The sequence below is a fragment of the Tachysurus vachellii genome, chromosome 9 (assembly GCF_030014155.1).
Source record: "Tachysurus vachellii isolate PV-2020 chromosome 9, HZAU_Pvac_v1, whole genome shotgun sequence".
Lineage (NCBI taxonomy): Eukaryota > Metazoa > Chordata > Actinopteri > Siluriformes > Bagridae > Tachysurus > Tachysurus vachellii.
The window spans coordinates 7,780,994-7,796,983 of NC_083468.1; the positions used below are offsets into that span (position 1 = coordinate 7,780,994).

Below are 15,990 nucleotides of genomic sequence, written 5' to 3' on the forward strand. Positions count from 1 at the left end.
CTTAGGTAGTATGAACCCTAACAAAGATCATGTAAAGCCATAGTTTTCAAACTAATTAGTGTAATTAGTAAAAAAGTAGTTTGACAGATATAGCGACTACAGATTTTCACCAGAATTATAGATAGTTAAATACATGACCACAAAAGACAAAATACAAGCTAAAAAGTGACTTTTACTTGCTAGTTATTTCAAACTTTCCTCCATTTTCCACCCAATTTGTTCATTTGCAAATTCCTACTCACTGCTTAGTAAACAAGCCAGTGTATTTATTATATTATATTTCAGATTTATATTAGAAGGGAAAAAGAATTAATTATAATCTACAATAAATGCAAATGTTTATTTGTTGGATAGAAACTTACTACTGGCATCACCGTTAATGCTGCCTGAGGCCAGCTCAGGGTCAGTGGAGTTGCTTGATGTGTGTGAGCGTGAGTCCAAGGCAGTGAGCGATTGGAGCATGCTCAGTATGCTGTTGGAGGAGGGGAACTGCAGGTACTTCTCAGGTACATAGCCTACATGACCCGCCTTATTCCGTGCCTGCACACAACACAAGTCACACACAATCACCACACAAATCTCAAACTATAATCCACTGACGAAAAATGTATCTTAATTTGTAACACACCGCTGTTGAATTCTTGCCTCTGATTGGTTGGAAGTTGTGGTTTAATAACCAATTACAGTCACTGCAATTAATGTGCATTGTTTCTATGCAACAGCTAATCCACAGGGAATTGTGTATTTCAGAAACTTGGGGAATGCTGATTAAAAATAGTTATGACCAAAAAAAGCCATGGAATAGAGTGTTTACTTTGACCCAGTCTTCCATGTCTCCATCCTCTATGACCTCCAACATCTCGTGCTCATCGATGGTCAGCTCGTCCGGCTGAGATGCCTGAAAAGTGAAAGAGAGACAGAGTTTAAGTGTGTCTGAGTTTGAACATAAATAAGTGTAACATTGGAACACCTGCTCAGAACAAACGGACATTCTGTGTTTTTAATACCACTTTAAACAAATTCCTCGTCGGTCACTGCTCATGACTAGGAACTGCATCTGCGTCACACTTATAAGTGTCTAGTGCCTCTTACAGCACACAGGGAGCAAACATTTGAGAATATACTTTCTTTGGCCAATAAGCATAATGTTTTTAAATAGATTTCTTAACTCCTTGATATATGGATTTTTTTACACTACATATACAGTAACTTTTAGTAGTATCTAGCTGATTAGATGCAAAATATTCAGGATGCTAACTAGCTAGCAAGCAGAAGCGTAAAGCAATGACGTAATGTCTGCCGTCATGTATAGATGGAGCTGAATATGGAAAAAATAAAACCTTCAGAAAATAAAATGTTGGATTGCCTTTGTGTACACTTAAACAGCTTTTGCTAGTTTTTCAGTTATGAAAGAGAAAGTTTGTCAGATGACAATGCTTTTTGGGTAAGTTTTGCTTCTGTAGAAAACCATGTAGCTCTGCAATGGATCATTTAACAGACTTCATTTGAGTTGAGATGGTTTTGTAATGACTCTTACAACTATAACTAGACATAAGCCAAGACTGAAACAGACAGGACAGCAGAAAAGGGCGTGTTTAAAACCACACTGGTTCCACACCCAGAACAAATAAGCGTGTGTGTGTGTGTGTGTGTTTTACCTTGTAGGAGTAAAGCACTTTACATGTGAGTGGATAGTTCCTCAGTGTTCCTGAAGGACTAGAGCTGCTATCATCAAATTGCTCCATGTTCTCCTCCAGTTCCTCTCCTTCGTCTCGGTCCAAGTCCACCGTGGTCTACAAAAACACATCAGCCAAACATTTAGGAAACCTTCTAACCAAATCCTGACTGTCCTGAGGTGTTTGAATGCTGTCTGCACACCTGCTCTCAGAAGGTCAACTTAGTGGAAAAATGTCTGACAGAATAAGGCCACGTCTTTATGCGTCATTGGGACGCTGGTTTTCAGTCCATTTCCCACCCACCTGACTGGCCATGCTATTGGACTACAGCAGATCAGGTGACCATGACCCCACCCCTACCCCCACTGACCGAAACATTCAGGTACGATTTAAAATAAGTCAGAAGGATTAACAGCAAGGGGACAGGTTTTGTCACGCTTCCATAGGAGAGCTGCAACATAAAAACAGAGATCTGCTGGAAAAAGAAAGGGAAATTTTGGGAAAACTGATCTGAAGTGAGACACGACAGGTGAAACAAACAGACCCTGGGAATGTGTGCTAGAATAACATTAAGTAAATACTCTAATATTGACATGGACTAGTAGAAGATTTTAGAGAACATTATGTCTCTGTAAGACACTAGGCAGTGTCAGGAATCTCCTAGTCTTTTACAGCATTTACATACCACAGCCACCTGGACTGTGAATGAATGAATATGCAAACAGTTGATTTAAAGGCAGCGCTGGTCATAAAAAGCTGCCTTTTATGGAGTTAATTCTATAAATAAATCTATTAAACAAATGTATTACTTGTCAGCAAATAATTCGAATGAAAATAAATCTCATTAAAAAAAAAATATCAAAAAAAATAAATAAATAAATCAACAGTTTACACAGCAGGCATTTTCAGGAGTAACACTGGCCTTCTTTGCCCATATGGAAAAAAAGAGTGACTTGAGCATTATGCACAATAATAATAATAATAATAATAATAGTAAAAATGATATGTATCCTAGCAATGAGGAAACAGCCTGCCTGTACTTTGGCTTAGGAAACAGAAAATGAAGCGCTTTTACGACTAAACAACATTAACCCCCATCGCTGTCTGTGACATTCAAGATACCATTGAATATCCCAGAACTAACAAGTTTGTTATTATTAGTTACACTTCAAAATTAAAATACAGAGAGTGAAATATGACTGAACATATCATTAATATTATCATATTTGCTCAAAAACAACAAAAAAAGCTTTTTAGCACTATACATCACCTTGGTCTTATCTTCACCAAACTATGACCTGACTTCCAACCTCTCAAAAGGTCACAAGAGACTTGTGATCATAGATTATAATGGGGCATGACAACATTATTAACAATGTACATAGCCTAATGCAATACAAGCCATAACCATGTACAACTAAATTAAGTTGAGGCATAAATCAAGTGTCACACATGACCTACACTACAGGCTGCTATGTATTTTATGAGTTATGAGCAGATTGAATTGTTAGGACTAGATCAAGATCAACTTTGTTCAGGTGTGTTTCCCCTCAAGGCACACAGAGAAGACTTCATATTAACCAGTGTTGCCACTCTTCGGCAAAATTTCCAGCCCAACTACATCTCAAAAACTACACAAAATACCAGAAACTATTTCAGACATTTGAGCATTGGAAAATAGATTTTTTTTGCACCTACAGATTGCTTGCAGAAAATTTTATTCTGATCATTTGCTATTATACAAGATCATGGAGGCTGTGGAATCAATCTGGCAGCCCACTAACCGTTTTGTCAACTGCGATTGCTAACACAGTAGTCATCTATTAGCTAACGCTGCAGTTTCTATTGTTGACCACTAGGTGCAATAATTACTCTGTGGAACTAAATTCAATTCAATTGTTTTTATAGCGCCTTTAACAATAGACATTTTCTCAAAACAGCTTTAGTCTTAAATTTCAATGTGTATTTTTTATACCTAATTAGCAACCCTGAGGTGTCTGATGCGACTGTGGCAAGGAAAAACACCCTTTGATGGAAGAAGAAGAAACCTTGAGAGGAACCAGGCTCAACCAGCCTAAATGGGGTGATGAGTGTGCTGGCCCACGATTCCACAACACCTTGAAGCAAATGAAAATTGCTTTCAATCTGTCGACTGGCAATTTCTTTAAAAAAAATTGCAGGGCACTTAAATATTTGTATTTTATCATAACTTAAAATGCATAGCTTTGTGAATGAGGACTTAATTTTTGAACGGCAGATATGCATTATAAAGCTCCACCTGCTCCATAGATGAGAGACCACAAACTTTTTGAAAGAATTCAGAAGGCAGAACTTGTCTTAAAATGTCTGTCTTGCGTCCACTTAAAAGATTCATAGGAAAAAAAAAGTATTTTTCCGTCCCACTTTTCTTAGTCTTAGTCAGTTTAGAACTGGCTTCAACTAGACAAATATTATAATTTTCCAGACAAACAAAGTACTTTATTTATGATCTGCCTCACTGTTTGCTCACAGCAACAACAGCTGTTGAATGAGAAAATTCTGACCTTTTTGCTTTCCACTTTACTTATTTATTCATTGTTATCTGTCCTTGATAACTCTCTCATTCAAGTTCATTGCTTCTTTCTTGATTTCTTGTTTTTCCAGCATTTCTGACCCACAATTAATTTTTTTTCCATGACATTTATTTCAAACTTGTTTATTGTGTCTGGCATTTGAGTCCCTTTTTCACCTTTACTATAAGTCCTCATGTGCTCTTGTCTGCCTTTGACTGTCTCGCCCTTATTTGCCCTGCTATATTGATTCTCTCGCTCTCTCTCTCTCCTTCTCTCTCTCTCTCGCTACGTGGTGCAAGCTGACGTGAGATGAATACTAATTGAATTGGAAGGACAATCCAGAAAAAGAGCTCAGGATCCAAGACAAGAGATGAACACACTTCTAAAAATCTGACCTCATGCTTACTTTCCTGACCCTGTAAAAAAAAGAACAGAATTGTTGCATTTAAACAGATTTTCTTAAAGCAGACATTTAATCTGTATTAGTAGTTATCAAGCTAAGGGTGATAGTGGTGAGTAAAACTTCACGTCAGCCACTTTTCCATGATTTTGTGTCTCGGTGCCACTAAGTTGTTCTTTATTTTCCATTAGTGTGTGTCTATTATTGCATTTACAATACTGTAAGTATAAAGAGTGCGAGTTTGTGTGCCCCAGGACATAAAGTGAACAACTGATTGTAATGATATGTGGCATCGGATCACTGTGATTATAAAGTAATCAGCAGATGGCAGCAGTGTGTGGGGAAACACTGACTTTTTCCACACTTAAATAAGGCTCATAAGCATCATGAAGCCGGCGTTCATCATTCAGATTGTTGTGTCTGAAGAGTGCCATTCTTTTCTCATCACCTGGGTATCAATCCTCAACGATCTTTCATTAATGCTGCCATTAAAGCATGATGAATGATTATTGCACTGGAGAGTGGAAAGTAAAGCTGGCCCCTCTGTCTGAAAGCTGGTGTCACCTGAACCTGTGTGTGTGTGTGTTTATGTGTGTGTGTGTGAGCGAGAGACAGAGAGAGAAGTTAGTGGTGATCTATCTTAGATTCACATGTGTGTTTATTTGACCAGTGTTTGATCAGATATGTCCTTGTAAGCAACCTTCCTGGTGTCATGTTCCATATCAAACCCTAGTAACTGTATAGGCTGCCTATACATTACATTAACGGCATTTAGCAGACACCCTTATCCAGGGGTACTTACAACTGAGCAACGGAGGGTTAAGGGCCTTGCTCAGGGGACCAGCAGTGGCAGCTAGGTGGACCTGGGATTCGAACCCCTTCCGATCAGTAGCCCAACACCTTAACCACTGAGCTACCACATCCCCTGCCAAATTCAGGACCATCACTGTGGACATGCTCCAAATCTCACACCCTTTACATCTCACCATTATCAATCCACTATGGAAAAATTTATAGGTTGTATTGTGTTTAAATGGCACAGTGCAGAACTATTTCAAGACTGTGCTTCATTTTATGGTTTCATGGTTTTAGTCCAAAAATGGCAAACACTGCCATAATAATAAAGTGTGTGTGGTTTAGGACACTTCCACAATAAGCTAGTTCTTCATGGTGAAGTTTATGTAACTCTGTAATGCTGTTTATGTGGCTTATTTATCAAATATGCCGTTTGGGGCACAGCAGAGTGATGATTTTTAGAAAAACACATTTTTGGAGGCGTTTGTGTGACCTGTAGTGTGTGCTTTGGGACACATTCACAGTAGATTGATTATGCTGAGGGCACTGTGATGCAATTTGTGTGGCCAATGTAGTGAATAATCTGTGATTCAAAACACATCCCTATTGTATACCTTATGATGGTGAGATGTTTGTGATGTCTCATGTAGTGAATAGGATGAGATTTAAAACACATTCAGTATACATTGAGATGGTGAGATGTTTGTGCTGTCTCATGTAGGTAATGGAGTGTGATTTAGAACACATCCATGCTGTACAGATGATGGTGGGATATTTGTGATGTCTCATGAATAGAATACAGTGCGATTTAGAACACATCCACATTGTACTGATCATAGAGAGATGTATTGATGGTTTATTTACGGCACTACATTTGTGTGTTACATAGTGATCGAATGCTATTTTCGACACCGACTGCATTGATACAGGGTAGTGTTGGATCTTGAGCCTAAAGAATCACCAACATAGTTATTATGGGATGACAGACTGCAGTGACAGAGGGCTATGAAGAGAAGTTGCTGTATTTTGGGAAGACAGTATAATTAATTAGATAAAAGCTTACTGAAAGTGTGGGATCGTGGGTAGTGAGGGTGGGCAGTGATGCCCAGCGCTCGTTCTCCAGCTCCTCCATTACTTGGTTCATGGCACTCTTTAGCCACGTATCCACGGAAACGCCTACCTGCCTGAGCAGGTCCAGTCGAGCCTCTGCTTTTAGCTTCACAGTCTTGTACATGGAGAAATAGAATGTCAGTTTACAAACATAAACAGAAACATAAACACACACACACACACACACACAGAGGAAATGTTACAGAAGAATGCCCATTCAATAACCCTGCAAACAACCATCACCTGCACCCTTCCAGAAGTTTTCGTCTACAGTGACATTTAGAATTAAAGGCACACAAAAGTCTGCCGTCACTTTTAAAAAGAAGCGTCACTATTTAATAATTAATTCTAAGCACACTCCCTGTCTGTTCTTGACTGACAAATGCCGATTACATCCTGTGTTTATGTGTTTTACGGCTACCAAAATAAAAAGTCCAAAAGCTTAATATTCGCACTCTTTCATTCGTCTTTAATTCCTCTCCTCACCAATGGTTATCCATTAGTTCTTAATGGGGCAATTAAATATTCATCGGAGACTAATGGAGGATCAGGCAGAGAGAACTTATTTTAGCTGAATAAAGAGAAACATTAAAGCAGTTCATTTCATGGTGCTTCATGACGGGCTCTCCATTAGAATGTGCCCTTTAACCGCAGCAAAATGTCTTGAGAACATAAATATTGTAAGTACATTACAGACAGTGATACAACATTAAACAGAATTCAGCTGGCTAGTTCTCTCTAAGCTTGTTTTTATAATTCTAGCAACTTTTCCCACATTATTCGTAGACTCCAGTCGAGTAGTTTAAAAGTTGTATTTCAAAGTATACATTTATGCCAATCAATGATATCACACTGGAAAGAAAATTATAATGTAAACATTTCTGAAAAATTGTTATAATGAAACTAATTTCTTTATTGTTCAGATACCATTTGCAATGACGACAATTTCTTGCTCTACTGTACGGTCCTGGTTTAACAACCTTGGCTGAACTACTAGTGCAGTGTGGCATATACATATCTAGATAAACACCCAACTACCTGCTTAGAGCTCACTGGAACTGGAATGTCTGTGCTCAGATTTTGGTGAGTGACACTCATTATCAATATCAGTGAATATCTTACATTATGTAGCTAGTCACATTCAAAAGCAAGCTTGCTAAAATGAGAAAAACAGAAAAAAGGGAGCTACAATGATCAGAGATGAGCACTATTTCATTCATTTAAAAAACAAAAACAAAAAAAAACTTTATACATCTACAAAGTTCCTGAGTTCATGAAAACACCCCGACACACATACACCCCTGATCCTTACCTCAGCTTTACGAATGTGCTCTCTGGCCTCCTCTATTTTGAACTCGAGGTCGCTGCGGCTCTGTTCTGTAGGAGGAGTTCCCTGTCTCTCGCACTCCTCCAGTGCCTGCAATTACAAACCCATCGTTGATGCTCAATATGCATCCGCCACCAACCAAGGGTTTATCTTTACAAATGAGCTGCTTGAAATGGAAACTTTTTATTGGGAGACCTTTCCCCGAGTGGAACTATAATTATATAACAGAGCATCTACCCACGACCCAATGCCTTTCCATAACAGTGTGTTTAATCAGTATCCCAAGCAGGCGGCGAATCACCCAATTGGCTAACACCTGACCAGTACTGGGCTCTGACAATAGTAGCTTTGATTCTATACTAATAACAATGTGAAATAAACCCATAAGAAGCTATAAAGAGTTTTCTCTTTATATGGATAATAATGTCTCCTAGATAAAGCCACTTTCTATCTCTTCCCTTCTTATGGATTAAGAGCATACCCTCTTATTGCAACTACCTGATATTTGGACAATAACTGCTTTTCAATGTGGCTCTGCTGCAACCCATTGATCAAAGTGAAATGCAATGCAACAGGGAATTAAATTAACTCGAGGTACAAAATAATTTCATTGATAAATTAAATCAATTTGGTTTTCAACTTGATTTTCCATCCTAAACAAAATTGCACAGTAAATTGCAATCCTGTGGATTGGTTTCAGAGGTAGACACCATTTACTTCTCATGCATTAAATGAGCATTAATCAGCTGATTGATTGTCATTCGATTGTCATCAGAAGTAAGAGCAACAAGCAATTGGCTTTTCGGTGCGACATGTTTTCAGCCAGTGACAATGTATAGCGCTAACATCTGTGACTAAATGTATAGTGCTAACATCTGTGTGTGATACAGTATATCACAAACTAATATGAGCATTTTTATCTGGCTCATAATATGCTCCATAAAGTGTGTATTAATATAATGCAAATACACACAAAGATTAAAAACCTTATATGACTGCCCTGTGGTTATATGAATGATATGAATGTGTGTGTTTGTTCGCATGTGTGTCTCACCCGTTTATAGTGAATTATATTTTTGTGCTCTCGAGCTACACGTGTCGCCCATTTCCTGGCCTCTTTGTTGAGGCTGTGCTCCTCCGTGGTGCCAGTCTCCGACTCCAGTTGCCGGCTCTGTGACACACACACGTACACACACACACACACACACATAGAAAAGCATGTACACCGGTTACCAAGGTGACAGACATCAGTTAGCAAACATGAACTTGTCCAACCTAAAGGTCATGCTAGCTCTATAAGGGGATCCTACACATTATTTAAATTCCCTTTCCTCAGTGAACCACCAAGACCACCAATTCATCCCTAGGAACATGCAGGAATGAACAGACAGACATGCAGAGAGACAGACTGTCAGTAAGTCCACATGAATATCTGTGATGTCTGGGAGTCCTTTAAAACCACTGGGAACACTAATGTTAGCTGCCGGTTGTAAAGCTTTAAATGCCAGATACTATCCACCATTTCCCATCTACCCGTTCTACTTGCTAGCCTGCTTTTAGATACAGTTATTTCCAAGAACCAGGAAATAAATGCCAGCAAAAGTGTGCTATTAATTATTTAAGCAGTTGCAAACATTAAAGTTTGAACTGAAGCTGATGTCAAGACCGGTGCTCTGCTTAAAAGTAATTACTAAGTGGTGTTAAAACAAACCTGTTTTAATTAAACATTTTGTTCATAATTTTGATTGTTTTTTTTTTTTTTGTTTTTTTTTTAAGATTGAGGTTTTTATGTGTTGTAGCTTGGGAAAAGATCAGTCCCTCCAGGAATACAGGAGTTTTTTTATGATTGCTGCAGCCAAAAAGTGAATGAAAGAGGGACGTTACACAACATACTGTATCTTGACGCAAAATTAAGGAAAATCTCTAATCTCTAATATTGCAAAATCGTAGAATCCTGGTGGGACTAAATTACGATAGAGAATAGACTAGAATAGCACAGAATAGAACCTCTGTATTGTCAGTGCACAAGTACAGTGAACCTTTCTTTGCAACTTTCTTACTAGTTGCTATATAAGAAATAATTATAAAAGGGTACAGTAAAGATAAGAATATGTATGAACTTGCCAGTTAACACACTACTGAACACTATTTGGTACATGAAAAATACACTCTATCCTGAAATAATGTTTCTCTATTTCTCATGCATCTAAATTAGAATGAATGTTTCAACATGTAAAATGTAAATCAGGAAAATAATTTCTCACTTGATGGCATTAAGCTACTTAAGTCTCTGTCTGAGATAAAGGTAACCTAGCTTCACCAAGACATGTGAAAAGCACACAAGTACAGTTTTAAAATTTTTAGGCAAACTGACTTTTTTTTTTTCTTTACCAGTGTCATACCATCACAAAATGTTTCTAGCTTCAAAGTAAATGTTGATATCAAACCGATTTCTGCTCTCTGAGACGCCCCAAGTGCTTGTTCATAAGCAGCTAAAATTTGAAATTACTATCTTCAACCATTAAAATTCTGCTTAGGTTTATCAACAAGAGAGTAAAACACACGTCTCACACTAAAAGCCAACAGAGTCCTGATTTGAATTATAGTAGACTCGCGGCAATAAAATGATTTGTTTACGCTGATTGAAAATGTCCGATAAGTCCATTGCAATTCAATTGTCATAATGGAAAGCCAGTGTACTGGAGAAAATGGCTAAACTGGCCCCATACACATCATGATCTTTGCAGACAGATCAAGAGTCAAGATTAAACTGTAGCCTAAGTAAAATATAACGGCTTTTCCCAGATCACTATACATGTATTCAAATCCTCCATACGGTGTTCATGACAGTGTTTGATAACACATCCTCTGCTGTCTTCATTCCGTCCTGGCACCTCTTTATCACACCGAGTCTCTCCACTGATACCCTTACACGTTGCCTAGAATAATCATTTAAGTGCAAATCATCGGAAATGTCTCAGAGATCATATATGTACGAATGATAAGACACACATGTAAGCAAGTCTCTGCTTCAATAAGACTTCCTGTTAAGGTGTGTGTATGAGCGTGTATTATAACGATGTCATATTGAATGTCTTTGTCTCGATGAGAATCAATGCAAACTGCATTGAACAATTTAACAGCAGCAGAGAACCCAACATTAGTCATTGGACACAGGAAGCAAAAAGCGCTGACTACATCAAATTGTGTTAAAGACATCTGAAGACCAACACACTGGAAAATGTGTTTTTTTTTTTGTTTTTTTTTTAAATTCTGTTGTGTTTTCCTTAATATGTGTCTGTGATTAAAACCACATTTAGAAGAGAACTACTTCTGGTGATTCTTCGTGCATTTACAGACAGACTTAAATTAAGGTTCTAACGCGATCAGAAAAGGCTGCAATCATTATCACTAATTAAACACTTCAACATACATTTATATAATAGTTAATATCAGACTGCAGGAAATGACATCTTCTCAAGTTAAAATGTCTTGAATGTACTCACTATGGTCTAGTATTTCCGATTAAAAAATCCAAACCAAATGGAAGATATTAGAGCTATTTCGCAACATTTCTATATTTCATCTTTACATTTTCTTGTTCTAGTGGCAGATTTTTGCTCATTTCTAGAACAAAGCTTAATTATTTGCCTACACAAGAAACTAAACTGTAAAAAGAAAAAAATCTGTCTAGAAATAGGTGAATTAATCTATTTTAATTATCAAAATTTGATAATAGGTGTAGTGTAATCTTATAACAAAAAAATAATAATATATAGATTTCACTATATAATTCATGATATTGTCGAGATTTAGTGTAGCGCTTTCTAGGGGTCTTTTATCTAAAGGGTTAACAGGCTTAATAAAACTCTCAGACGCTTTAGGATTTCATTATGATCTGAGATCAAGTTCCTCAAAGATTGCTGGTTTAACTGCTGTTCAAAAACATGCCCAAAACCTGACAGTAACAGTATCAGTGTTATATACATTTTATATTTAGTACCTTACAGAGGTTTTTGGCACATGTAAATAAAATGCAGTAAATATATTCTGCCTTCAGAAATCATTAAATTAACCATTTTCAACATAAAATAATTTACTATATAGAGCATCACACTGTAGGGAATTAAACAAATACATTACCGGGTTTTAAAAGCCTTTACCTTTAAATATACACCAGTGGATTCAGATTCACTGTGCAGTTTATAATGAAATCAGCTGGCCAGTTTTTCTAAGCATCTTGAGGAAACAGTTCTTCTGGAGCCTTCATCACAGTTGCTTCTATTTCCTTAAACCTGTTTGGCAGCACTTATATACCTTGTGATAAGTGGTCTACTGTGTAATAATATTTTCAGAAAGTTTAGAAACATTTTCTCGAAAGTTTCGTGTGAAAAGTTGTTTGGAAATCTACTTTTTTATATTTATTTAAAATAAACAATTAAAATAAAATGCGTATAAAAATTAGGGTGGCAAAAACGTTTGCATAGAACTATATGTAACAAAATTTCTGTTGTAGCAGGAGTCTTCCAAAACTGTGTAAGTGTCAATGGAAGATCACCGAGGCGTATTGTGCGACTGTGCATACAATGCTGAATACCAACTAGAAGTATTTTTGTAAAAACTGATTTCTGCTTGTCAGTGAAACAGGACAAATGCAGATGAAACTAAAACACATCCAATTCCAAATCCTTAAATGAAGAAAGTGGCTATTTAATGAGCTGTGAATCTATCAATTCTTCCCAACCTTGAAGTGTTCACTTGAATACATTAATCGTTTAAATTTAAACAATTTACATGCCGTATTATTGCTGTGAAATAAAAAGCTTGTGTCTGAAAAAAGCCTTATAATTCAAGTCTGTCACTGCTTAGCTCTATGACATATTAATCTTTATTTATCACGTGTTCTCCATATTAAAAAAAAAAAACTTTAAAAAGGCTGAAATTTTGTTTGGCTTCCACTCTGGTTAACGGATTCCGACATTATGCCACAATACCATTCGGCTACCTGATGTTTGTCTTGTAGTGGGATTTATACCTTGTTTCATTTGAATATAAAGCGAGTGCTGCAGCAGGACTTTAACTATTTTGTATATCCAGCTCTCTCACGTCCTCACCTGCTCAAACAGATCAGCTTCCAGCGTCTCCACGGCCAGTGACGGCCAACAAGCTGTCATCCGTTAGATCGTTAAGTGCAACGAATTCTGGAACTTTCCGTTTCGAATGTCCATTGATTGAACTCTCCACTACTACTATGTTGGACTTCTCATTACTATGACATTGAACATCATTGTAATTGTGCTAGCAATAACAAACGTCCCCCTGTGACATCAGTGGGGTACACAATCGCCAGCTTTTCACAGAAAAGATGAAAGAGCCGCGCCACTGAGCAAATGATTGCTAAAATATTTAATGGGTTTGAGAGTGTGTGGAAAAAGAAAGCATGCTGAGGGTGATTTACAAAGAATAATTGTGTGGATTACATCATGATATATACGTAAATGAACTTTTTGTGTCCTATATTTGTTCAGATTTTAAAGAGACTCCTTGAGGAGTCACCTAAACTGAGTCACACATTTCTCATAGCGTTTCGGTTTATCGCCAGTTACAGACTTTGAAAAGTGTCAGAAAAATACATCAAAGTATGATATGAATGCAAAACAACAGCGTATGACTGGTTCCAGACCAGTTATGTAGAAATAAACACCTTTCACAGAGCTGTAAATGTGTGATAAATATCTACAATTATGCTAACATTGCTGTTGAAATATTGAATGATAATTTTAGGAGCTCGTTTGGAGACACTAAGGCATAATCTTGATAAAGTTCTCATTATTAAAATCTACCGATATAGGTCCAGGTTTTCATCAGCATTGCTCGACTGGACTCTCACGCTGTTGTAAATCACACTGCAAGTACTAATTCAAACTATTTGCATAGACGCCACGTTGTATTTGACTCTTTAAAGTAAAACCTTTACAAATTATATGTTCATTAAGGTAAAGACACAAATCCAGACGGGATTTGTTGCTAATTTGTTCCTTCAAAGGTGCGTTCCTTGATAGATCAAGAAGCTTGCACATTTCTGTGGGTGTTATCAAGCATTAAAGCAATTCTTACATTAGCACACTGCACTTTTTTTTTTTATCTATGACATGCAATAGATACGAGTGCATTTTCTTGCAGTATAGACTACATGCACTGAAGAATGATGGGAGTTTGTTAGCGGTGTGTCGCTCTACCTGGGCCAAGGTCATTCTCATCACACTGACTGCCGATGGCTCAATGTCCACCAACTGCTGCACGGAGCTCATAGTCTGAGCCAGGAGTCCGCGCGCACACGCACACACACATGCATAAACACACGGGTAGCATAGGGAAACAAAGATAGGAGCAGAAAGGAAGAAAAAAAGAGGTTAGTGACAAGAAGTCAATGTTAAAATGTATTAAATTATCAGACTAAAATTTAGTACAGTTAAATTCTATGAGCATAAAACAGTCCTGCAACAAATATACCACCCTTCTAGCAAAGGAGAAAAAGAACTAAGAATAAGAAAAGATTTGAATGTCAGAGTTAATAAGCTGACAGTGCTGCAGAGGGTGAGAGCCAGAGAGCAAGAGAAAATGAAAGGGTGTTCGAGAGATTGAGGGATGAATCGCAAAACAGACAGAAAGAACTATAAAGAAGAAGACTTAATTAGCGGTAGAATAAAAGACTGAAGAAGAGAAATTAATTGAGAGAGAGAAAGAGAGAGAGAGAGCGAGAGAGATAGTGATGAAAAACGGAAAAAGTGAGAAGTACAACAAAAGAAAGTGAGAATAAGAGAGAGCATGAGTAAGATATATAGACAGAAAATGAAATTAAATACAAAAGCAATTGTGTCAGAAATAGAAACAGAGAAACAGAAAAGGGAAAATGAGAGAGAAACAGAATGAGAGGGAAATACCTGAGAAATACATAGATTAAGACATCCAGTAGCTGGTGAGAGAAAAATTTAAATAGGAATTTGGGAACTTTCAAAAGATGGATCAGTGAGAGAAAAATAAAAGAAAAAGAAAAGAAAGAGAGAGAAGGAGGAACTCTTAAAAATAGGAAAAATGGTGAGAGGCAGAATTAGTGAGACATGGAGGTGGACCTGAAAAGAAAAGCAACAAAGAAGGAAAAAGGGAAATAGATAGACTGAGAACTGTAATAGAGAGGTGTCTAGGCAAAAAGGGGTTACAATAAGGATGTGAGATTTAGGAAAATAAAAATGGAGAGAATAATGAAAACGTGAGAGAGGACAAAACATCAACTTTAACACCATGTGGACGAGTTTATTCTTAGGAAGAATAAACAAAGCTAGCGTGAGAGAGAGAGAGAGAGAGAGAGAGAGAGAGAGTGAGAGAGAGAGAGAGAGGTTTTAATCAGAGCTGTCAATGTTCAGTCACGCGAGTGTTTCCGACACATCCGGAGGTGTCTGCTGCTTTGGGTAAATATAGCGAGTGAAGATGAGACTGCTGACGGAGTGCACGTGTGTGTGTCTGAGTGTAAGAGAGGGATAGAGAGAGAGAGAGAGAGAGAGCGAGAGAGAGAGAGATTTTTTCTGCCCAAGGTGTGACACGATGCTGAGGTTTATAGGTGTGATACTCATGGGTGACAAAGAGATAAAGCCAAAATAAGATGCGGTGCAAAGTTGTGTCTATTTTCAGAAAATAAAAAAAATGCAGGTTTTCATTTTCTGTACGCATCATGTCTTCTTTCTTTGTTACTCTCTCACGGGATCCAAGATTGAACCTACACTTTCTTTGTGGGGTTCTGGATGTTCTCATCAGGCCTGCAGGGGTTTTCTCTGTGTTTTCTGGTATTCTCTCATATCTAAAAAAAACATGCTGGTAGTAGATGCTAAATTGCCCCAGTTCTAAAAGTTTGTGTGAAGTGTATGTGTGTGTGTGTGTGTGTTTGTGTACATCCAGATCTAGATCAACCATAAGCCTGTCCAGGATAAGGAAGTTCTTACAGATAAATGAATGAATTAATCTCTTAGTCTTTTTTTTTTTTTTTCTTTTTTTTTTTTTACAACTTCAATGAATCACTTCAACTTATTTGTCAGCAATTTCTCAGCTCTGTCAACTCTCATCAAAGAAAATGGA

The 15,990-nt window shown here is 37.4% G+C and overlaps 1 protein-coding gene across 2 annotated transcripts in view; it reads right to left on the reverse strand.

The window, feature by feature from the left end:
* LOC132851024 (F-BAR and double SH3 domains protein 2-like) overlaps positions 1 to 15,990 on the reverse strand; it is a 90,839-nt gene that overhangs the window by 3,484 nt on the left and 71,365 nt on the right. For both annotated transcript variants that reach the window (XM_060877572.1, XM_060877573.1), the window contains exons 11-16: positions 8,915 to 9,031; positions 7,846 to 7,950; positions 6,487 to 6,648; positions 1,659 to 1,793; positions 815 to 898; positions 363 to 540 (exon numbers count right to left, since the gene is read on the reverse strand). In XM_060877572.1, coding sequence (XP_060733555.1) covers positions 363 to 540; positions 815 to 898; positions 1,659 to 1,793; positions 6,487 to 6,648; positions 7,846 to 7,950; positions 8,915 to 9,031 — 781 coding nt within the window. The remainder of the gene's footprint in view (positions 1 to 362; positions 541 to 814; positions 899 to 1,658; positions 1,794 to 6,486; positions 6,649 to 7,845; positions 7,951 to 8,914; positions 9,032 to 15,990) is intronic.